This window comes from Diabrotica virgifera, chromosome 2 (genome assembly GCF_917563875.1).
Source record: "Diabrotica virgifera virgifera chromosome 2, PGI_DIABVI_V3a".
Lineage (NCBI taxonomy): Eukaryota > Metazoa > Arthropoda > Insecta > Coleoptera > Chrysomelidae > Diabrotica > Diabrotica virgifera.
In genome coordinates, this window is record NC_065444.1 from 196,843,362 (window position 1) to 196,868,110 (window position 24,749).

General features: G+C 33.0%; 1 protein-coding gene across 2 annotated transcripts in view; it reads right to left on the reverse strand.

Moving 5' to 3' along the window:
- Nucleotides 1-24,749, reverse strand: part of LOC114330504 (RRP12-like protein) — a 119,585-nt gene that overhangs the window by 89,783 nt on the left and 5,053 nt on the right. For both annotated transcript variants that reach the window (XM_050643007.1, XM_050643006.1), the window contains exons 3-7: nucleotides 14,734-15,051; nucleotides 9,558-9,803; nucleotides 9,233-9,462; nucleotides 7,114-7,390; nucleotides 4,426-4,590 (exon numbers count right to left, since the gene is read on the reverse strand). In XM_050643007.1, the coding sequence (XP_050498964.1) occupies nucleotides 4,426-4,590; nucleotides 7,114-7,390; nucleotides 9,233-9,462; nucleotides 9,558-9,803; nucleotides 14,734-15,051 (1,236 nt within the window). The remainder of the gene's footprint in view (nucleotides 1-4,425; nucleotides 4,591-7,113; nucleotides 7,391-9,232; nucleotides 9,463-9,557; nucleotides 9,804-14,733; nucleotides 15,052-24,749) is intronic.

The window sequence follows — 24,749 nt, forward strand, 5'->3', positions numbered from 1 at the left end:
TCGGTATGAACTTTTTCTTGTCGGAAATAGATTGGGAGTCACTAAAGGCTTTGAATATTGAGGACGCTGTGTCTAAATTTTACGATATTATCAATCATGCAATAAATTCTTATGTTCCTCAAAAAGTATGTAAGACAAGTACATTTCCAGTTTGGTTTAGCCCGGAGTTAAAACGATTAATAATAAAAAAGAAAAATATCATAAAAGGTATAAGATGTTCAACAATTATGATGATTTTATTATTTTTCATAACTTAAGATCTGAATGTAGTAGACTAAGTAAAGATTGTTATAATTTATATGTTGAAGATTCTGAATTTCACTCCGACGCCCCTGAGGGGCATAAGGAGTTTCGAGAAAGAAGAAGAAGAAGATTCTGAATTTAGAATTAATAGTGACTCACGCACTTTTGGAAATATATAAACATTCGCAAGAGAAATTATGATATTATGTATCTAATTTTTATATTTTCATTATTATGACGAAAGCTCCGCTTTATTGTATTTTGTATGTATTGGATTTATCCCGTTAATAAATAAATAAATAAAATCAAACAAAATTGTTTTGAAACTCGGAAATAATGCCTGGATCTGGTGGCCATTTAAAAGGCATTCGAAGTAAGGAAACGCATCGAAATCAGCATAATATTAAAAGATTGAAGAAGGTAATTAGTAATCAGTTTACTGCAGAAAACAATTCTGAATTACCCAGTTCATCGAAAAAAATTTAAAATCTAGTGATGCATTCATGCACCTTATGGGAATAAAAATTGAAGAAATAGCAGCGAGTTGGTCGGAAAATATCGACGAAGCTTGTATTGCTCAAGCCAATAGAAGGAGCAGCGAGAAATCAAATGAGGACAGAATTATGAAAAGATGTTTTAACCGATCATTTACAGCTTTTGCTGGACAGTGAAGGCACCCAATCTGCATCAGAAATCGCTGATTAGAATAGAAAAAATTTTATTGGATAAAATTACGGTAAAATAGTTTAAATGCGTTTTTCTGGAAACCCAATGTTTTAAAACTGTGAAACTCAAAATCTCAGTAAACCAAATTTTTTTTATACTTTATACATATACAGTGCTAGTCAAAAGTCCGTACCCCCCCTCGTATCTTTTGAACGGTTATAGCTATAATAGTGAAATTTGGAGGGAGGAAATAAACGGACGTAAGCTTCTTAACTAGTCATGACAGGTGACGTAACAGTGACAGATGACTTTACAGCGCCACTGTGACAGATAATGTTAAATGGGACCTTATATCAAGTGAGACCTCGTTTGAAAGGTATTGAAAATACCTATTCAGTCATACTAATTTTGTTTGAGTTTAAGCTAATTTTAATGAATAAATGAAATAAATATAAAATTGTAGTTTCGCATTTAATTAAAAAAATTCAAAATTCCGCCTATGATTACTTGTCAAAAAGGTTGACGTTGACGTAAAATCTACTAGAGAATTGAAAAACGTTATCTTTTTGACAAAAAAACCCATAGGCGGACATTTGAATTTTTATTAATTAAATGCGCAAGTACAATATTATATTTATTTAATTTTTTCACCAAAATCAAAATCAACTTAAACCCAAAAAAATTAGTATAACTGAATAGGTATTTTGAATACCTTTCAAACGAGGTATCACTTGCCATAAAGTCCCATTTAAAATTATCGGTCACAGTGGCTCTGTAACGTCATCTGTCACTATTACGCCACCTGTCATGACTAGTTAAGAAGCTTACCTCCGTTTATTTCCTCCCTCCAAATTTTACTATTATAGGTATAACCGATCAAAAGATACGAGGGGGGGGGGGTACGGACTTTTGACTAGCACTGTATATGTTACCGTTAAAACCCGAATTTACTAGGAAAAACTAGTTTTAACTGTGCGCCTTAGACAATTCTAGTTTTAACTAGTCAAAACTAGATTTGACTGCTAAATTCAGTTAAAGCTAAAAATCCCGAACACATCTCATTTACAATAGTTTATGCTAGTTCAAATTAGTTTTTATTGGAAATACGATTTGATTTGTTCGGGAGAGTTAGTGACGAAGGCGGCTGGTTAGTAACAAACTAGTGTGTGCAACTGTTGATTTTTCCGCATAATTTTTATTGGTTATGATACACTACTGTGTATTATTAACCGTGAGTGATAATGTCGAAGATCAGTTTGAGAGTAGAGATAGAAGAACGTGGAAATAACGTTTTTTGGAAAAGATTTTACAGAAGGAACAGAGCGAGAAGAAAGAAAGTCACTACAATGTTGCGACCAAAAGCATGTATAATAAATTAATGGCCGAAGTACAAGATGCGGAATAATTGTCTGTCAAGAAAACTCCAAAACGAAAATAAAAGGCGAAATAAAAAAGTTGGCTTCTAGAACTGAACCCATCAAATATTATGTATCTGCTGAAGACATTTTTGACATAATTGAAGCAGCCCACGTTGCTATGGGTCATGGAGATTGAGATAGATTGAAGACTGAAACCGCCGGAAAATACGCAAATATGATAATTGATCTGTTCAATAATTTTATATCAATGTATAAAACCTTCTAATGGAAGAAGAGTAAAGCGAAGAACGATCTTGTGTCGAAACCTATATTGTATTCAGAAATGAATAGTCGCTGTTAGGTAGATTTCATGGATATGCAATCACAAGAGGATCACGGCTATAAGTTTAATATGGTTTATCAAGACAATTTAACAAAATTTGTTTTATTGAGACCATTACAAAGTAAGAGGGCGGCAGAAGTTGCTTATCAATTAACGGATATATTCTTGACTTTTGGCGCACCATACATTTTACATTCCAATAATCGCCGTAAGTTCACTAATGCAGTTATAAATAAGGTAATGTCATATTGCCCTGAGGCAAAATTAGTTCATGGAAAACCAAGGTACAGCAAGTCGAGCGAGCTAACCAAGTCGAGAAAATGTTAGCAGCCTGGATGCAAGACAATAGCACAACAACGTGGTCAAAAGGACTGGCATTTTTTACGTTTATGATCTTATCCAGTATTTTACGTTTTAAAAAAATTATTTGCAAACAACCGCGGTAGCAAATTATTTACTGATTTTTATTTGAATCTGGAAATTACTGGAAAGTTTAGTAAAAACTAGTTTTGACTGAATTATGTTTAGTGTAAATTAGAATTAACTGAAAATATTTGATAGTTCTAGTTTTCACTAGTTAAAACTAGAGTTGTCTAAAGCCCATAGTTAAAACTAGTTTTTCCTAGTAAATTCGGGTTTTAACTGAAATCGGGTTTTTACGGTAACATAATATACAACTAATAAATAAACCTATAAAAAGTAACAAAAACCCCATCCTTTTAGTGCAGAGATAAATTCACTCCCAAAACAGACGTTTTTTCGAATTGTTTACAAATTTGCGTATAAAGCCCATAGATATATAAAAAATATACTTTTTATAGGTTTATTTACTAGTTGAATACCGTTGGAATTTAAAAAATTGTTACAGGAAGGCAGAAGTGTCTCCCAAATTAAAATGCATCTTTTAGAAGACACCCTCTGCTGTGGTGAAAAAGAAATTAAAGTGGAAAAAAATAATTCTTTGCATACCTCGAAACCTTCTTAACCATGTATAAAATAGTTGTTCCTTTAAAAATATCTAAATATTGTTTTTTTTTCAATTTAGAGAGTGAATCCCCTTAAGCAACTTTAAAAAATTAAATATGAGTTTGTAATATGTATATACCGGGTGGTGAATCGTAAAACGGGCCATAGAAAACTCAATGTAAAATTCTAAACTGTTGAATTCCTGCTTCCCTAATTATTTTACATCAAAAGTCATCAGAGAATATTTGTATAAATTGAAATCTGTATTAAAATCAAAAGTTAAAATTGTTCTACGATTTAAACGCATTCCACAATTTTGAAAAATATAATACATTTGCCACAGTAGGTATGTGTGTAAAAGTTAGGCCACACGTTACTATTTAACTGACAGTGCTCACACCATCGACTGAATAAAAAATCTTTATTATTAATACTTTCTTCGCAACTGAGGGTATCTTATCAACTGTATTGTTTTTAAACAATAAATGGTAAAATAAAAATATTGACAGTTCAAAAATGTGAAAACAATAACTTCATTGTGACACATTATTGGCACTGTGTGTGTCCTAATTTTGGGCTGAAAAACTGAAAAATGTATTACATTTCTACAAAATTGTGGAATATGTTTAATTCGTAGAACAATTTTGACAGTTGTTTTCAATACAGATTTCAATCCTCTACAAATAGTTTCTAATGTCTTTTGATGTAAAATAATTAGGGAAGCAGAAATTCAACAGTTTAGAATTTTACATTAAGTTTCCTAGGCCCGTTTTTCAATTCACCACCCGGTATATAAATATAGTATGTTGGCGGTATTTCTCACCAAATTTTATATGGCGTTAAACATACCTTCAGAGTAATAACTTCCAAAACAACCTCTGGTCCCATAGACCTGATGGCTGCTCCTACAGCATGTTCTAGTTCGTTGTTGTAACTGAATTTGTATGAATCTCTTAATTCTGCTAAGTTGGTAAGTAGTCCTAGTAGCATATCGCTGCAGTTCGCGCCTGTAACCTACAATAAAAACAGCGTAGATATTAACTTAAAGAAAAACATATAAAATGAGATTTTTGCAATTTTGTTAATAGAATCATTGTACAAAGTTTATGTAATAAATATTACGAAAAGTAGTAAGAAACATCATTTTAGGGAAAGACCATTATATATCATATTTTAAGAAGAAATATGACTAGTTAAACGCTATGTTTGGCCAACTATGCTATATGGAGCAGAATCATGGACGCTCAAAATTACAACCATGAACAAGATAGAGGCATTTGAAATGATGACAGGTCTGTCAGGTTGATTAAAGCAGCTCGAAAGAAAGTTCCTTCTTAAAGTAGTTAGTGCGTACCAGATAACATCTACGATTGCCTTACAGTAATAGTTATAATAGTAGCAACGGCCACCAGACAATGGTAAAGTCGCGTTTACACGATGGCAATTGGCGAGACAATTGTCATTGGACAATTGTCATCACGTGGTTGCGGATTGTCGGAGGCCAGTCCAGTTGAAAGAGAAGATGTTTACACGGGGCCAACTAAACATCATGGCCCCGTGTAAACATCTTCTCTTTCAACTGGACTGGCCTCCGACAATCCGCAACCACGTGATGACAATTGTCCAATGACAATTGTCTCGCCAATTGCCATCGTGTAAACGCGACTTAAGAGACGAAATTAGAAACGAAATGTTTGATGAATTTGAATGGGGCACAAAGGGAAAAGGCACAATGGACAAAAATATTAATATCAAAAGCATGGTATAAGTGTAGGTTCAGGAGAATAAATTATGTATTTGCACAATTCCTGTCCAGACATATTTTTTTTTAGAAACGACGATATCTGCATGAAATGTGGTGTGACTGATGACGTGGAACATTGTACTAATGTATGTAAATAATGTACAATCTGTTCCATGAATATACGACTGTTTTGAATTCGGTATGAAAATATCGATTTAATTGGTCCAATGTGCTGAATTGTATAATAGCAAATTCTCCCAATTTTTTAAAATACCAAAAAATTGGGAGAATTTGCTATTATACAATTCAGCACATTGGACCAATTAAATCGATATTTTCATACCGAATTCAAACCAGTCGTATATTCATGGAACAGATTGTATATTATTTACATACATTAGTACAATGTTCCACGTCATCAGTCACACCACATTTTATGCAGATATCGTCGTTTCTAAAAAAAAAAATATGTCTGGACAGGAATTGAACAAATACATAATTTATTCTCCTGAACCTACATTTATACCATGCTTTTGATATTAATATTTTTGTCCATTGTGCCTTTTCCCTTTTTCTCTTATTGCCAACTTCTTGCCAAGGATGTTTATTTTGGTTTTTTGTTTCGTTAAGTTCTATGTCGCTATCGCTATCTGTGTAGTTATTGGTGTTTTGTGATGACACTGATTATAAACACCCATGTGTGTATGTGTGTATGTGTTTATAATCAATGGTGATGATGAGAGTGAGCATTGAGGGTTTGTGGATACTGTTGTGTATTGTGACTGAATAGGGTTTTGAGTGTTTTGAATATTTTGTGCAGTTGTTTGACTAATAAATTGTGCTTAGTTTGGTATAGCTATTTGGGTTGGAATCGGTATTTGGTTTAGGCATGACATATGATTTGTTATCTGGTTAGATGGTGTTTGATTAAAATACATAAATGGTACTTCCGGCTTTACTACTGTTTGGTTAAACTGGTTCTGGTTATTTATTGTTGGGACATCCTGTATTGTATTCATTTCTTGATAAATTGGCTGACCATTATTATCAAATCCTAATAAATTCCCCAAAGGGAACATATTTCTTTTGTTTGTTTCACTAATCACTTAGTTTTTGTTACTTTTCACTTTAACAATTTTTTGATGCTGATACGATAATTAATAGTTAATTAGGTAGTTTTACGATAAGGAAGTTCTCTAGCGCTTTGAATGACGGTACATGTTCACGCTTCGAGAATCAGATTGCTACTATAACCAACATATAAAATAAAATTAGAAATAAGTGAGAGAGACCACCGATATTAAATAATGTATTAATCCCACTCTCACAGACTCCCTTTTAAATGGAATATCTCGCGTTTTTCTCACAACTCTTCTACATTTAGTCCTTTTCATTCAATATATTTCTCAATTTCGTTTTTAGTGTCTTCTAGTTTATGTGTCATAAATGCTATTATTTATTGTATCATTACTGTTATGGTATGTTTAACAGTAAATGGTTGAGTTCAATAAGTTACCACTATAAACATCCTGGATTAATCGATAATAGTATAAAAGGCCCGGTTTCAGGTAAAATTTATTTCAGGCTTTATTATGGGAGTACCGTCTAGTCAGTGTTAATTGTCAAAAGACCAACTCTGTCTACCTCGTTTGCTTATCGCTCCGGGTGGGTCTTAACAATGGGCCAGGTCAGATAAATTTAATAATATTTACGACCGCACTAATTGAACTCAACCATTTACTGTTGAACAAACCATACTTTAATAAATTAATAATATCCCTGGTTTTACTTACCTCAAATAGCACGCTAACAATGTGTAACACTTGATGCCAAGAAGCGTTATATTGGTATCCCAAACATAGTTGAATTGTCTGAATACACCTTTCAACTTTGGATCTGTGCTGTCCTACTAATTCTTTGGAGCTACATCCATTAACGAGAGCATCTTTTAATAATATTTCCAAAGCATGAGTAGCAGAAGTCATTATTTCAGCCTTTTCTGAGAGCCACAATTGAGTAAAGATGTCAATTATTTTAGGCAAGGTCGCCATTGCTAGAGCAACATCGACACTAAAAATATGATTACAGAAATTAATCAAAGGAAAACATAATAATATGTAAATACATATTGTTTTGAGACTAAAAAAAATTATAATTTAAAATATATTTTCATAAAATGAATATTTAGGAATGCAGGTTTTCTCCATTGGTGTTTGTTTTAGTACATTGTGTTTTAGATTTATAGGCTGTGGTGTGGAGTTATTACGTCCAAAACATGAGTTCTCTCTTTCTCTCTAGTCCAATTTATTATGTATTGTTCGTTTCCAAATATCTCTGTCTTTGGTCATTTCTTTTAGCTCATGCATAGGTCTTTTGCATTTCTGTAATTTGGTTGATCCATATTGTTGAGGATCTTACTCGTGTTCTTCAGACTTCTACCTTTCCTTAGATAATAATTATTTCCATATTTTCTGTGTCTACTCTAAATAAATGTCCAAAGTATTTTAATTATTGGAGACGAATTTTGCTGGAAAACCGTTTACTGACCTTTAGCTCATTTAAAATTAAATTATTTGTCCTGTTGTCGGTCCACGAAATTTTTAACATTCTTCAATAATATAACATTTCAGTGGTATGTATCTTTCTTTTTTCCGCTTGACTTAGGGTCCAAGATTCACATCATTAAGCCGTTGATCAACCTCATTTTTAAAATTTGTGAAATTTGAGCGTCCTTCCATATTTTGGCCATCTTTCCTACCTCGACTTCTGCTAGATCACATCTACGTTTTACATCTTCCTATTCAATTTCCTCAGCTCACAACCACAAACCGATCAATCCTGGTTATGTGTGGATGATTATGTGTAGTCTATCCACTATCATGATCTTTGTATTTGATATGTTTAACTACAGACCAAATATTTGATGTTTATTTTCAACTACTCGAATGAGATCAGTTAGGGCTGTGTCATCTGCAAAACGTAGATTGTTTATTTTTCGGCCATTTATTGAGATGCCCTTTTCTCATCCTTCAAGCGATCTTCTCATAATATGCTCCCCATATATGTTAAATTATTGTGGAGACAGTATACATCTTTGTCCGACATCTTGTTCTGTATGGAATTCGTTTGAGAGTGTGTCACTTAAACTGTTCGAGTGGTGTGTTCATATAGTTCAGCTATAAGCGAAATTAAGTGTTGTGGTATAGTACGCTCGAAAACCGGCTAGAAAATTTAAAGCGAATATATAAAAATTCAGTTTGGCAAGATTGTCTGGCTACTAAGTTTTCTAGGATATAGACGGAACCGTAATTTAGTCCAGACAAATTAAAATATTTTTTTACCAACCAAAAAGGAGATGTTTTAACCAAGTGGTGTTTCAAATATGATGTGCAAAATAATTTTGAATTCGATTCCGCTAACGAACTTGCTTTTTTTGTTCTAAAAAGTAGAAAAAACGTTTAATTTCTCTTTTATAACCTTTATCGTCTAATTATTTTAGCTGTACTAATATTGGAAAATATTGGACAATAAATTTATTATCTGAAATATCAAAAAAAATCTCAAAAAAGTAAAAAAAAACAGAACCTTTTTCTTAGTTTTAAGGGTACCGCCTGCCGGCTAGGAAGAACAAGCAGAGATTCTCACTGTAACCCAAAAAGTGTTGACACCGATTCGACATCTTTGTCAAGAATTACCCATCCAAAATATCAACGGTTTCTTGGGAATATATATTCGAAAATATCGCGACGATCGGTAATAAAAAGATTGCTCTATACTCTATCGGTTCTTCCTAACCTTCGATTACTATAATATAGCTGGTTTCACTAAAATGCACAAAAAAAAAAGGTAAAACAAGGACGAGAACTGTTCTCAAGAATTTAGCATTCCATGTTAAATAAAACAAATACTTACTCAGCAAGATGGACATGAGCTTGCTGCATGACTGTAACCCAAGCCTGAGTGGGTTGTACATCTGAAAGGGATGGCTGATATTCATAAAGAGCAGTGATCAATTGAGCATTAAGTTTTCCTGGTATGACGGCAGTCTGCGCTGAAAACAATGCATAAAGGACCTGCATGCCACATGAGGTTACAATGGGATAATTGAGGGTCATCAATTTTAGAATAGTTTCGCAGCAAGTCTGAAAGAAGAAGTATGCATAAATAACATGTAGCAACATCAGTTTACTTTGGTGTGTTTACACAAAATGAGTAGCAGAGTAAGTACCAACTTTACCTTAATATGATGCTTGGAGAATTTACTAATAATTTCCTTCAGCAAACCAAGAACATGGAGAATTGTAGTCTGGCCAGCTTGGACTGAAGATACAAGGACTACACCAGATGTGCTTCCCATACAAGAGTCCAGAGTTTGTTCACAGAATTCTGCTGCTCTATCAGCAGCCGGGTTGGAAGAACCTTCTTTAACAAAATTTCCTGTTGTTATTATAGACATAACAGCATGCTGTGCCGCTTTTCTCCACTGAAAATGTACAGATATTTAACCAAAAACTAGAACTTTATCATTTTTTCAAAATAGAATTTAAATTTTAAAACAAGTAAAATGATTGGGTGCTACTATAATATGTGGTCTTTTCCGAAGATGCAGTATAAGAACTGTGCATTCTATTATAGTGTGCAATGTACCAATTGAAATCTGAAAATTCCTGAAGGGTTTGCGTACAATAATAAATGCAAGAAAACTCTTATAGCAAAAAAATATTTATTCACCAGTAATAAACATTTCGAGGAAAATAAATAAGTAGTGTAAAATAAAAGGGGAATAATAATTTACAAAAAATGCACCCAACTGTTTACAAAAAAAGTTAAGAAATAAGTTTGTCGTTCATTCCTGAAAATGTTAATTACTACTTTTTTTTTTTCTTCTGTTATGGCCTTTGGGAACTGCGCTCATTTAGCCAGCAACACTTCTTGAAATCGACGCCTCACCATACACCAAGACCATTACGAATCCATCTCCGAATCCATTACAAAAACAATCCAGGGTAGGTAAGGGAAAAAAAACTTTTTGCACCCAGATCGTTCAGGGTGACTAACCATATACTAAGTAGGGATACGGGGTATTATTAATTTACATGACTAATTTTATAATCTAAAGTTTCAATTTACACGACTTAACATAATTTAGAAGAATCCTAAAGGTTGACGGTTTGTTCAAAGCTAGTAAGTTCATAAGATTATATGGGTGATAAACGTTTTCTTGCAATAGTTGCATATTCAACAAATTTCTTTTTGTCACATATTTTTCACATGCAAAAATATAATTACTACTAATTACTACTTAGCAATAAAAATTTTGCCTACAGATAGTTTGCTTCCTTTCATTAGTAGTGTTCGCGCAGTGCAACCCGAGCATACCCAGAGTAAGTTCAGGATTAGTTTCCAAGGCGCAGGCGTCAACGTAAACTTATCCTGGACATGTTCAGGATTTTCCGCTCCGCGAACAATTTTCGGATTCGTAATGTAATGATGGGTTGCATACATTAAGGTTAGAGAAGGAAGCCTTTTGTTGTCCCTTTCTTATTTCGAAATCAATGTCAACAAAAATTGCAATAAATGCAACAAATTTATATGTCAACAAAGAGAAAGAGAATAACAGCAACAGGCAAAGGATTAACTTTCTATTCAAAGCCTTTTTTAGAAGTTAGAAATTTTGTTAGCGTCTTTATTATTTCGACAATATAGGTAATTTGGTACATATTTCCAAATTTTTGTAGAGAGTAAGATTGTTGTTACTTGGAAATTGCAGCTTGTTATTTAGATATAAAAATTACCTTTAACTTCCTGGGGGCTGAACATTATCTGAAGGAAGGAATAATTTAGTAAAGCAATCATTGAATCATTTCCAATTTTGAGATATGTATTGAATTTGATAGATTGTGGCATTGTGTTGTGGTTTATTACACCACAAAAACAATGAAATATAACAAGACACAAGAAATAGTTTCGGAATAAGTTTGATGTGTTGTTTATGTTTCATTATATTCAGTAAGAGACTAATTTAACTCATAAATTAAACTGAAAAATGAACCACGAGAATATGTAGGTTAAAAAAAAACACTTTTACTTATAAGCTCATCTAAAGTAAAAACAGAGTACAATTTATTGTAATACTACCGTAATAGATAATTATCGAATATCGAATGAAAAGTAATAAGATAATAATACTAGAAATAGTACCTACTTATTTATAAACATACTAAATGGAAAACATTGACAAAAACAACTAAAAAAGCTTTAATATAAAAAATATTAAAATTTGGTTGAAGAATATTTAAATGATATAACACTTTACATAATTTCAAAACTTTAAAAACCAGAATCTACATCTACAAGTTGTTTAACAAAGCAATATTTTAGGTTAAGAATTGGAGTCAGTAAGAACAGAATGTCAAGAAATTCTTCCCAAATATTTTGTGCGCCTGTGCGAACTTAAAATCCGAAACAAAATCCTCGAACGTCGATGGCGTATCCCGGACACGTTCAGGATCTTTTTTCTGTACTGCGCGAACACCGAATTAAAAATCCGGAGGGTGTTCAGAGGGAAAGATTTGAACTCCGCGAACGCTCGATTTTGTAATGCGCAGGCGTTCTCCCTCTGGGTATACCCAGGACGTACAGCGCGATCAAAGCTATTATCGTGGGCAAACCCTTCTGAGAAAAGATTATCGTGTTGTTTAGTCACACAGGTAGACTGCCAGTCATAGCAGAAACTAAACTATTTTTTTCCCTAAAGTTTCATCTGCTTTTAGGAGTAACAATTTTACACAGTTAATACAGTGGAATCTCGATAAGTCGGATTAATCGGGACCGCGGCCTATCCGGGTTATCGAAAATCCGGGTTAGACGGAGAATATGGTAAACATTAATAAAACTGTATACTTACTGATAAATTCCAATATAGTCCGTCCGCTATAACTTTTCCCATGCGGTACGATTCATTTTCAATCAAATTAAGTCAAAACATAGATTGAAACGAACGTCGATGTGTATATGTTACGGTAAGTATGATTAATTGGAAATTATTAATAATTACCGGTTACTATTAATACAAACCGAATAGATAGGTAAAAGTAATAAATATGCCAGAATTAATCACATCGACCAGTAATTATTAATAATTTCCGGATTAAAACGATAATTGTGATAAATTTCAATACTGTTAAGTGCCTAGAAGCTTGCGGAGTTAGAGAGGTTTATTAGTCACTGCGACATACCAGAGCTTAACCTTTAACTACCCGCGCATCAAGTTGTAACATAACTACACGTGTGGCGTACTTTATACGCTACAAGAAAATACACTTAAAAACAGCGGATTTGTTTTTTTTTTGAAAAAATAGACTTAGTTGTTTTTTATAAACCTTATTCGGCATCAGTGAATACTTGGAGTTCCTTCTCAGTAAGCCAATTGGGATTTACAACTGGAATCATGGAATATCTGGATTTCATGATAAATAAAATTACTAATAAAAAATTTTTTGAAATGTGATTTTTTACAGGAGAAAAAGTATTGTTTATAAAGAAAAATATATTTTGTGCCATAATGACTAAAAAACAATTGAAATATGTACTTATATTACTACTTATATTAATATAATCGTGGTGTATATTGTCCACCACCGGAAACAACAAATAATAAACTGTAAATTACGATCTTCCCAGAACGCCGATTATAACGAAACATGAACGAAACTAAAACCAAATTGTAAAGCACATTCCAGTGATAGGTTAGAGAGATAAACAAGGTCAAAAATTAATTTTTTAAATATATTTGCAGTAGAATTCTTATATCTGGCGTACAAAATACGCCAACGCGTGTAGTTAAAGGTTAAATACGGCGCATAGCGCATACCACAGTGTCAGTCAACATGTAGTCAGCCACTGTGTAAAACACTATTTAATGTATTAAATACATAAGGCTAAAGCAGGATTAAAACCGTCCTTACCTCCTGGTACTTTATCGAAATCAGAAGAAGATTTAGAAGCGATACTAGCAGATCGTTCTAACGACGTTGATGATGAATCAAAGCACCGTGGTGATATGGAACTCAACAGTACAACCGAGGATTCACAATTAGCGAATATTAAAGATACAGGTAACACTAACAGCCCAATCGAACATAATGCGTGTGCGACAATTGCTGTATGAAGAAAACAATTGCAATTGGCTAAACTGATACTGCAATTGACTAAACTTCAAAAGAAAATTCACGAGACTCGTGATCTTGCTAAACAGTCACTTGTAAAAGAATTTGACAGAATGTTAAAGCATTATTATGATAGATTCCCTGTTAAAAAAGTAGGTCAAAGAGTGCAAATTCCAGAAGTTGATAGAGCTAAGGACGATAGCCGAAACATTATTGCCATTATTATTTATTTTATAGATGAAAAACTATACAAGCTAGGCAATAATCATGGCATTTTAAACCAACTTCATGCAAGAAATGAATTTACCACCTGCAAGGAAACACTTATTTCAGTCAATGAAGCGCCTGACACTTAGATAAGCCTCAGTGAATGCGTTCGTAAAGATTCGAATTTAGCCAGTCAAGGATTCCGTCACTGCAATTCTAGTGGCCAATACAATTAAAAACGCTGCAAATACAAAAAATTAAGCGTTCTTTGTAATTCTACGTGCCACAAGAGCCATTCCTATAAAAACAAGTAATTATAATCTAGTTGAGTTTTTTTATTGATAAATTCTGTTTAAAAGTGTTTAACTTTATTATGAAATTTCATAAATAAACAATAGTGAAGCCCAAAATGCGTTTTTATTACATTAACCAGAATTGTTAGGAAAGTATTAATAATAGCCGGTAAATCTAACTATAAAGGCATTATTAATCACATTGACCAGCTGCTACGGTTACTATCAATATTTACCGGTAATTATTAATACAGACCGGATTTATTACATCAACTGTAACATATATACATTTTGTATACTGTATACTATATACTACACACATCGGCGTACGTTTCACTTTCTGTTTTGACTTAATTTGATTGAAAATGTATCGTACAGCATGGGAAAAGTTATAGCGGACGGACTATATAATTGCAAACAAATGAAATACATATGCACAGCACATCTAAATTACGTACAGTTGTATACAGTATTGTTCATTTCTTGCTAAAAACTCAGTCAAATTAAAAAAATGTTTTTCTTGTCTGATGAAAATTGGTCTGGGTTAGGCGGACTTCCGAGTTATCGGAGGCCAACTTATCGGGGTTCCACTGTATAGGACATTATATTTAAATATATAGTATTTTATTTAAAATAAAATAAATATTTAAAATAGTATTTTATTTAAAATTTATTTTTAATAATAATACTTAATAATTAGTAAATTAAAATATATAAAATATTAGTACATTAATATTAGTCTTACCTTAGGCTTAGTGTGGATGCAAAACGGATTCAGTAAGGCATTGAAGATCTGAATTGTACTTGGCTGGTTCCAAACTGCTAACTCTTGTATTTTTAGCAAAGATCCCAAAATGCCAAATATTGATTTCATTATTGTATTATTTTCTGAATCTGCGTAATCACTTAATATATGCAAAATTTTTAATGTGATATCATTGAAGTGTTTCTTTAAAACAGCTTCCGGAACTGTTTTTATGCCCATATTCAACAAGGCTAATACTGCTGTTACTTGATCTTCATTCTTATTTTCTGCATTATAAACTTGTTCTAATGTTGTCATCTACAATTAAAAAAATAACAGATATTAATTATGATAATGCAATAAAAAATATATACATTCAATTTAACAGTAAGAATATTATCCTAACATAAATTTAACCTGTTCACTGCTGATGTAACATTTGAATAGAACCTCAGGTGCCGACTACTGAAAACATAGTTGTCCACAAATCTGTACACCTCGCCACTATGGTGGTTGGAACAGGGCATACAGAGCCAACCACTCCACAGTGGTGTGGTCGGCAGTGAATACGTTAAATAACCAGATAAATAAATACACAAGAAAAGTCTTACGTGAATAAGAAGTTTGTATACAACTGAATATTTTATTCAAACAAATTTAAATCAGAATTTAATAAGAGGTACAGAATTTTAAACAACAATATATTTTTTATTACCCATCAACTGAAAACGTCAATTATGTGAAATGGCTGTTAAACCTGGACACTAAGAGCGAATGCTTTTAGATGCTTAAGGTGGCTACAAACTATGCATGTATTCGCGATTTGTGATGTGTAATTCGTCCAGTACATAGTACCTAATTCGCAAGTAGAGCATACCGAATATGCATTTGTTCACAATTAGTATGCACGATGCCTGATTTATCCATGTTCGTCGCAGTTTCAAATTAGTTAGAGGAAATCCTATATATTGTTATGCTCTACTTTATCTCTTTTATTAGATTGATTAGCAAATTCTTAATTTAATTAATCACTCAATTAATTTAATTGCTGCCTATGTAAATAAAACCAAATTCAAATTAAATTTTCAAATAAACTTTATTCTCAGGGCTAATTTTGTATTCGATGCAATACCTTTACTTCGTGGCTTCCAGTATCTCTAGTTGCTTACTCCTTCCAGGTTAAGAAAGGGAAATTAAACACATTCAATATCATATAAATGTAATCTATTATTTATTTATCCAATATGCCGTATAGATAAGATTTAACAAAATTACTAAAATCTAAATTTGTTGCAGCAATTTCTTACTTAATAAATCAAGTTTTAACTCTGATGTCTCCTTGATTTAACAGAAAAGAATTATTTAAAAAGTTTATTTATTCATACTAAATTTAATAACATTTACTTTTTTTTTCTTTTGAATTGATTACTTAAAGTTGGAATGACTAACTGAGTTATAGAACTGTTCAATACAAAAAAAAATTAGCATATATGGTGTGGATAAAAACAAACTCTCTCAGTTTCAACAAATGATTTGACTAACATTTCTGTTTCTTCACACATTCTTCTCCCAGATTGCGTCGTCCTTGATTCTTCCTCACATACTCTTGGGATGTTGCGACAAAGTCCCTCTCGTTCAAACTGCTTCAAAAACAAACAAACCCAGGACTCGCTCGAATTCTCCTCAGTTTCTCCTTGCTCGATATTGTGCAAATAGATACCAATCAGCTAGTCGTTCTAGACAGAACAAAGGAATCTTCCTCGGACAGAGGAAAATTTTACTTCTCAACCGGTCAACAATTTCGTTTCAACTTGGTTCTGCTCGCAAAGGCCGATTTCACCACTTTACACTGACTTCTCACTTTTCAAAAACTGGACTGCCCTCTCCCGATATTAATCACACAGTGACTATCTTTTCTCTCTCAAATTCAGACTCCACATTCTCATCCCTTCCATCGATCTTTTTCTACCCAAAACATTCATACTTTCCTTTCCTAAGAAACCAACTTAATTTGTATCCAACTTTCCATTTTGTTAAAATTTTAGACATCAAATTACTATCGTTTTTTCACAGAACTTAACAAAAGGCCTTACATTCTAAACTCAATAAAATCTGTTTACCGTTTAAATCTTCTACGAATTATTTACAAAAATCCTATTGATGCACTTTCCAATATTTTCGACCCATTGTCTGTAAATCCTTTTCAAAAAACCCATTAACGAAAACCACATTAACGATTTCACCTTCCCCGAAAAAGCACTGTTTATTAACTAAATTAGACTCTATACAATTTTTTGTCATATACAGGGTGAAGAAAATCTATGATATCGTGATCTTTGATATAACTTTATTTTCTGAATTTTTCAAAAAAAAAACAATTCTACAACAATATATAGTTATTTTTAAATTGTATGTAGGTACATATTTCTGCTCTGAAAATATGAAGAGTGACAAAGATGTGGCAATAGTTGGTACTAATTTTATAATCATGGAGCAAAAGAATTAACATAGCATATATTCAGCCTCAAACAAACTAGTGCACACTGCAAATGGACGAATTAATTAAGAACGCAGCCCAAACTTCAGTGAATCAGAGGTTCGTGTTGATGCACTATTATTTATTTATTTATTCATCAACGGGATAAACCCAATACATACAAAATACAATAAAGCCGAGCTTTCGTCATAATAATGAACATATAAAAATTAGATACACGTAAAACTACAACTATAAAACACAAACATAAAAAATAAAAAAGAATATAAATTATTTTCAAATGATGAAGACAACTGATTCAATTACAACAGTTAAATCTATTTAATTTTTTTTCAAATTCAAAATTCAAGACGCCCGAGTTCTTGTTTAATAGAGGAAATTGAAGAACAAACAGATCTATTAGATGACTTAACTTGTTTCCATACAGGGTCAATCTACTAATTGGTGCATATTGACCATAATTTGTAGCATGCTGTTGTTCTTTGAATATTTGTGGATTTCGTGTCAATATAGCAGGTATATTAAAGCACACAAGACTTATCAATTCTTCGGAGTTATTTACACCAGAGATAATTTTGCGAAGATAACAAATATCCAACATGACTCTTCTGCATTCAAGAGTTTGTAAATTTAATCTCATTAATATATTGTCATAAGTATAATTTTTAACCCATCTTAAAAGCTGCAAAATATAAAAATTTGTTTTGAACCTTTTCAATATTTAGGATTTTATATGCATAACTAGGTGACCAGACAATAGAACCATATTCAATAATTGATCTCACGATACTGCAATATAAGATTGTGTGATTTTATTGTGTGAATTGACAAATCTTTTGACGAACGTAATACAAAATCCAACATCTTAAATGTCTTCGAAACAGTATGGTCAATGTGAGAGTAAAATGTTAATTTACAATCAAATATTATACCTAAATCCAGAATTTCGTTCACACGTGTGACAGGAGTATTATTAATAAAATATTAATGGTGAATAGGCGAATAGGATCTAGCTACAGTTATTAAAAAGCATTTATTAATATTAAGTTCCATATCATTTCTACACACCACTCACAAAAATCATTTACTTGTGACTGAAGCTGAGAAATGTTATCCTCATTTTTGAAAGTCATATATTTTAACATCATCAGCAAACATTAAAAAGTTAACTTCTTTAAAAATAGAGTGAACATCATTCAAGAACAAATTAAATAAAAGGGGGCCACAGTGGGAACCTTGCGGTACTCCAGATGTAGCTGTAAAAACATTAGAAAGAAAACATCCTATTTTTACACTTAAACTTCGATTAGTCAGGTAACTTTGCATCCAAAAAAGAATGTGTGTGTACTTTGTACGCACGTAAGAAGATATTCTTCTATTATGTAGGTAATTTAAACGAAGTAAATATACTTAACAGGTTATTTGTATTTTATTTAAAAATTAAACCAACTTTCTTATCTACCACTTCCAAAAAATTTTTATTAAAATAACGAAAAATAAAAAAAAGTATGAATCGTCTAGGATTAGAACCCGCGACCTTCCGTGTGCTTCCGTTTTCTGTCCCACCGCTCTGCCAACTACGCCATCGAGCCACTTGAATTGACACGTAAGTTTCGGATATAATTACACAACACGGCGACAAACTGTAAACATGTTATGCCTACATATTATTTTATTATTTTACTACAGGGAAACACAAATCCAAAAAGACAAGAATTATAATAAATAATACATTTCCTAAAACCACTAATATATTCTTTTAATGACTTATTTGCACGGTTACAGATACATACATTGTCATACATACCTATATTGAAAGATTAGCAATGAACTACATACTGTCAGTGTGCGCAGGCGCGTGGTTGATGTACAATTTTACCCTCAATCGATTCGTCGCTAAAGAAGAATATCTTCAAAAACTTCCAGAAATACCATATGCTGTAAGTTTCGCAAGTAAGATATTATGATTGACCCTATCGAATGCTTTAGAAAAGTCAGTATAGATGGAATCTACTTGTAACTTGTTTTCCAAAGCAATAACAATGTCATTCTGATAAAGAAGTAAATTAGTTACTGTAGATTTACCCTGTACAAAACCGTGCTGTTCATTCACCACAATACTACTGAATTCACAAGTAAGCTACATAGTAACTAAATAATCTAAAATTTTGGGACTGCTGATAAAGTACAAACTGCTCTGTAGTTTTCAACATTTAACTTGGAACCAGATTTAAATATAGGTTTTACGTAACTACATTTCCAGCAATCAGGGAACACCCCTTCTTGCAAAGATTTATTGAAGAGTATATACAATGGCTTAGATATAGTACAAACACATTGTTTTAATAGATAGTTAGGAATGCCATCAGGGCCAAAATTTAGTTTAGGAGACAAATTGTGAATACTCTCAAAAATAGTACTAATGTTAAAAGAGCATGAACTCATGTTACCAGCATTTTCAAATTGATATTGTGGGGGGGGGGGGGGGTAGTATTGTGGTTAGTGAACACTGTAGAAAAAAATTTGGCGAATAAATTCACAGCTTCCTCCCCAGAACTACTTTGATCATTTCCTAAATATACAGTCCGTGCTCAATTTATTAGACTCACCCTAGAAATATGAGTTTTTTTAATTTCAAGCACATTAAAAGTATATTCAAAATGATACGGAACTGCTAAATGGGTTAAATAACAATTACTTAATAATCGTGCTACATAATTAAGTAAAAAATGGTGAAATTTTTGTATTGATGGTGATAGAATGTGCTAAAAGTGGGCAATGAGTCGATTTTTTTCAACTTTGTACAGTATGGGATTCAAATGTTATAGACCAGTTAAGGAACCAACCAAACAACCGACTATCACCACACATGCTCAAATACCGCTTAGTTTGGGCCAATTTGCATAAAGACTCTGTAGTCATATAATATTTATGCAAATTGGCCGAAATTAAGCGTCTCCTGAGCATTTTTGGTAATGGTTTTGGCCTAGGATTAAGACTTTAACTGGTCTAGGACATTTGAATCCCATACTGTACAAATTTCGGCGTGCAGTGGACTCAGATACTGAACACTCTCATTCTTACAATTTATTCCTTATATCGCTATGGATGACTCTTCTGTGTCTCACAGCCAAATTCTTTAAAATTCGTTGCCCACCGGGGGTGACTGAAATCTTTCTGCCATACCGACCCCTCTAAACCGATGTATCAGGATGTTTCTCTTTAAGTTCTTGACTCAACCTTCCAACTGACGATTAAGATACACCACATTTTTTGGCTATTTCTCTGTTATTACATGTGGTTTTTTCTAATAGAGCAGTAACAGAAAAGATTTGCTCAACAGAAAGATTTCTTCAATCACCCATATGAAAAAATTTCAATCGAAGATATTCATGTTTTAGAAATTAACATATTTAAATTAATATCTTAAAATCGATTAAACAAAATAAAAACTAACCTTACAGTGCAACAATATTAACATTTACCACTGCAAATTTTACGGAAATTGAACGCCAATCACTAATTTCACTAAAAAACTAAAGTTGAAAAAAATCGACTCATTGCCTACTTTATAGCACATTTTATTACCATCTGTCAAGATTTCAAAATTCAATAAAAAGATTGCACAATTTTTAACTTAATTATGTAGCAAGATTATTAAATAATTGTTATTTAACCCATTTAGCAGCCCCGTATCACTTTGAAGATAATTTTAAGGTGCTTGAAATTAAAAAAACTCATATTTCTAGGGCGAGTCTAATAAATTGAGCAGGGGCTGTAAATGGCAAGGTGCATCATAATTTTTTTGTGACTCTTTATATATTTCCAAAAAGTGCGTATTAGTGAACTGCCCATGAATTGTGCATCGCACATCACAAATACATGCATTTTCTGTAGCCGCCTTTAGAAGCCTTTGTAATGCGGATCTAAGACTCTTAACACATTTTGTGCGGATGGCATACATGTGAGCCACATGACGCCCTCACCAATGTGCGGACAGCGCACATGTATGCCATTAATTATAGGCATTTTTAATGTGTGTTTAGATATTTACATATGTGTGCGAGATATCGAGGGAAAACAAGTAGAAAGAGTGAATAACTACAAATATCAAAAAGCATTTATAAAAATGAAAAAAAATTCTGGAGCTTAGAATAAGAGCCTTAAGATGCTACGTGTTTTCGACTTTGTTGTATGAAATGAACACTAAAAGTAGATAACATAAAGAAGTTGAAAGCATTTGAGATGTGGTGCTATAGAAGGATTTTGAAATTACCATGAATTCAACGAGTTACAAATGCAGAAGTGTTAAGAAGGCTACAAAAGGATTGCGAGGTGATAAAGAACATCAAAACAAGAAAGCTGGAATATTTGAGCAACATTATTAGAGGTGCGAAATATGAGATATTAAGGCTCATCAGGGCAAAATTAAGGGGAAAAGATCTATAGGTAGAAGAAGAATTTCCTGGCTGAGAAACTTAAGAGAGTGGTATAGTTTCAGCTCAGTAGATCTTTTCAGAGCAGCCGCCAATAAGGTACGGATAGCTGCGATGATAGCCAACCTCCAATAGAAGAAACTACAAGAAGAAAAATGTGTGTTTTTTGTCCGTTCAGAGTATTAGTCTTAGGAGCAGACATCTGCACGCAATGTGTTAAGAGTAACCTGGATAGATCAATAGATCAAGTAATAGCCTCTTTACACGATGCAAGTAATTGCGCAATTAATTGCACAATTTCTTGCGCAAGAACTTGTGCAATAAGTTGCAACTAACTTTCTGCAATAAAGTGATTACATGGTGCAATAAACTGACATGAAATAGAAAGAAACTTTGACAAAATAGCATCAATTTTAGGTTATGTTGTTTTTATAAATTAAATATTAAATGTGAATTTTTGAGTCGATTTATCAGATATTAGACTATTTATGTTAGATTATAATTTGAGAAAATTATAATATTATGTATTATAACAAAATCAATTAATACCTAATGCAAGTATACCTATAATATAATTACGGTGACCATATGTACTTATTTAAGTAGGACAGTACTTATTTTTAAATATTGTCCTAATGTACTTTAAAACCTTTCCAAGGACACGCAAATGTACTTATTTTTTCTAAAAAATGAATATTTTTATATTTTACTATGTACTTTTAAACAAATTTCTTTTTATACTGTTTCAGGTATTGCAGCTTTTGTGTCTTGATGGTTTCCAATATTTCCATTCTTTTGTTGACTCTTCTCATGACTTCGTTGTTTGTGACAGGCTCGGTTCATGCTATCTTCAGGTACCTTCACCCACAGTTCAAATGCTTCCAACTTTTTAGTAGTCGACGTGTTAATTGACCATGCTTCTGTCATGTAAAGTAGAGTCGAGAAAACATAACACCTTGCCAGCCTAACTCTTAAGTCTTAATTATTTCAGTTCTCTTACACAAACTACCTTTCTCATTTTATTGAAGTTTGTTCTTGTCCTCTCTATTCGAACTTTGATTTCTTTGGAGTAATCGTTTGTGGGATTAATTATTGTGCCAAGATAGTTGTAGTTTTCAACTTGTTCTAAAGTTTTACCTTTAATTGTCAGGCTTTTATCATTATTTTGGGTTTTTGATATCCTCATAAAGTGTTTAGTTTTCTTGATGTTTACTGATGTAGCGTTTGAAAAAACTCCAACATTAATTTAAAATCCCAATTCCCAAAAAAATGTCTATTTTCCAATTTATTTTGTGAAGTTCAATATCATTATAAGATCCCAAGCCGACCCTGTATACAGCCATGAAGTATTGCAGCAACATTTCAATGTGTTACAAGATTCCTGTTTATTTGAGACGCAAAAACAGAATTTGTAAGAAGTGTTGACAAAAGTACAGTTCTAATGCGTAGATGAACTTTCTAGAACAAATCTTGAACTGAAAGTTGAGTTCTTGTCAACTAAGCATCCCTAAGGATCAAAATCGCTCGGTACTTCCGTCGTATTTTCCCCGATCTGTGGCTTCAGACCGAAGCGCAGATCAGTCCGGTTTGATTTCTTCAAGCGTGAAGATCGCTTGCCGACTCACCCCAAAAGGGCGTGGTGCCTTTTGTTACCCGCCGGTAAAGGGTATAGTATGTCGTTCTGGAAGATCTAGTGTGAGGGCACGATGTTTTTTTTTACCCCGTAGTGAAGTTGGGTGCTCTTACACTGTGTTTGAGTTGTGACGCAGTACTATACGCCGGCGTGGTATGAAGTCCCTGTATCTTGTCCAAGTTCCTGTTTAAATGAAGTCTTCCGAGTCCCGATTGATGTCCTGATGTAGACATTTTGAGTTCCAGTCCCGTGATGTTTATCCAGTTGATTGCCCCGAAATAAAAAGGAAGCCATGAAGCCCACCTCAGGTCGATGACCCTGCTTGTTTGTAGATGAACCCCCTTTCCGTGTAGTTTGTGACGTGTGATAAAGGATTTTGTTTAAATATGGTATGATATATTTTTTTAAATTTTGCAAGGATCCCAAATGGATAAATATTTTTGTTGGTAAAGAGTTTTGAAAAATAATAGTTGTTTGTGCTTTCATGATGCAACTTGTAAATTAAAATGACAGTGACTTTGACCTTTGACAGCTGCGTCAAAATTTTGTTTTGACATACACTGTCCAACAAGTTCTTTTGTCATTCTTTTGTTATGTTAAATTGAAGATTTTTTTTGTAATGTAAAAGATTTGTAGATATTTTGTCCTGTAAAATCATTTCCTGTTAAAAGTTTTTTTGTTTGTTTAAAAAAAAAACCACCGTAAAGTTTTAAATAAATGTTTGTGAAAGTGTATCTATCATCTCATTTCTGTAGCCTTTGGAAAAATTTTAACAGAAAACTAATGCAACTGTATGAAAGTTTTAGTTCAGAAGAAAAGAAAGAATATGGCATAGAAGCCAATAATAAGGAAAGATGTTGTCCCAATGTAACCCCAAAGAGGAATCAATGATGATTGTCCCCCCGATTGGTACCCGTAAGTAAGAAAGTATCCAGTAAGTACCCATAGGTGAAATAGAGGATTTATTTCAAACGGCGTCCCTTTTTGTTAAATAGTAGAAAGATCCTCTAGTCAGAGTAAGTACCCTTATGTATTTAGTTATGGTAGTGTAGTCATCTTAACACCCCTTCACCCTCCCTAACGAATCTACGACCTAGCTCCCGCACAACAAATGAGCTGCCGTCCCGCAACGAGGCTTTATGTGTCTGCTTCTTCTTCTTTAGCCCCATTCTTACCCCCCAGTATCTCTATAGTTAGTTCTTTCCTTGTTCCCATATGAGCAGACATGTAAAACGCTTCAAATGGCGCCCAACGTGGGGCGCCATTTGAAGCATTTTACATGTCTGCTCATATGGGAACAAGGAAAGACTATCTATAGAGGTACTGGGGGGTAAGAATGGGGCTAAAGAAGAAGAAGCAGACACATAAAGCCTCGTTGCGGGACGGCAGCTCATTTGTTGTGCGGGAGCTAGGTCGTAGATTCGTTAGGGAGGGTGAAGGGGTGTTAAGA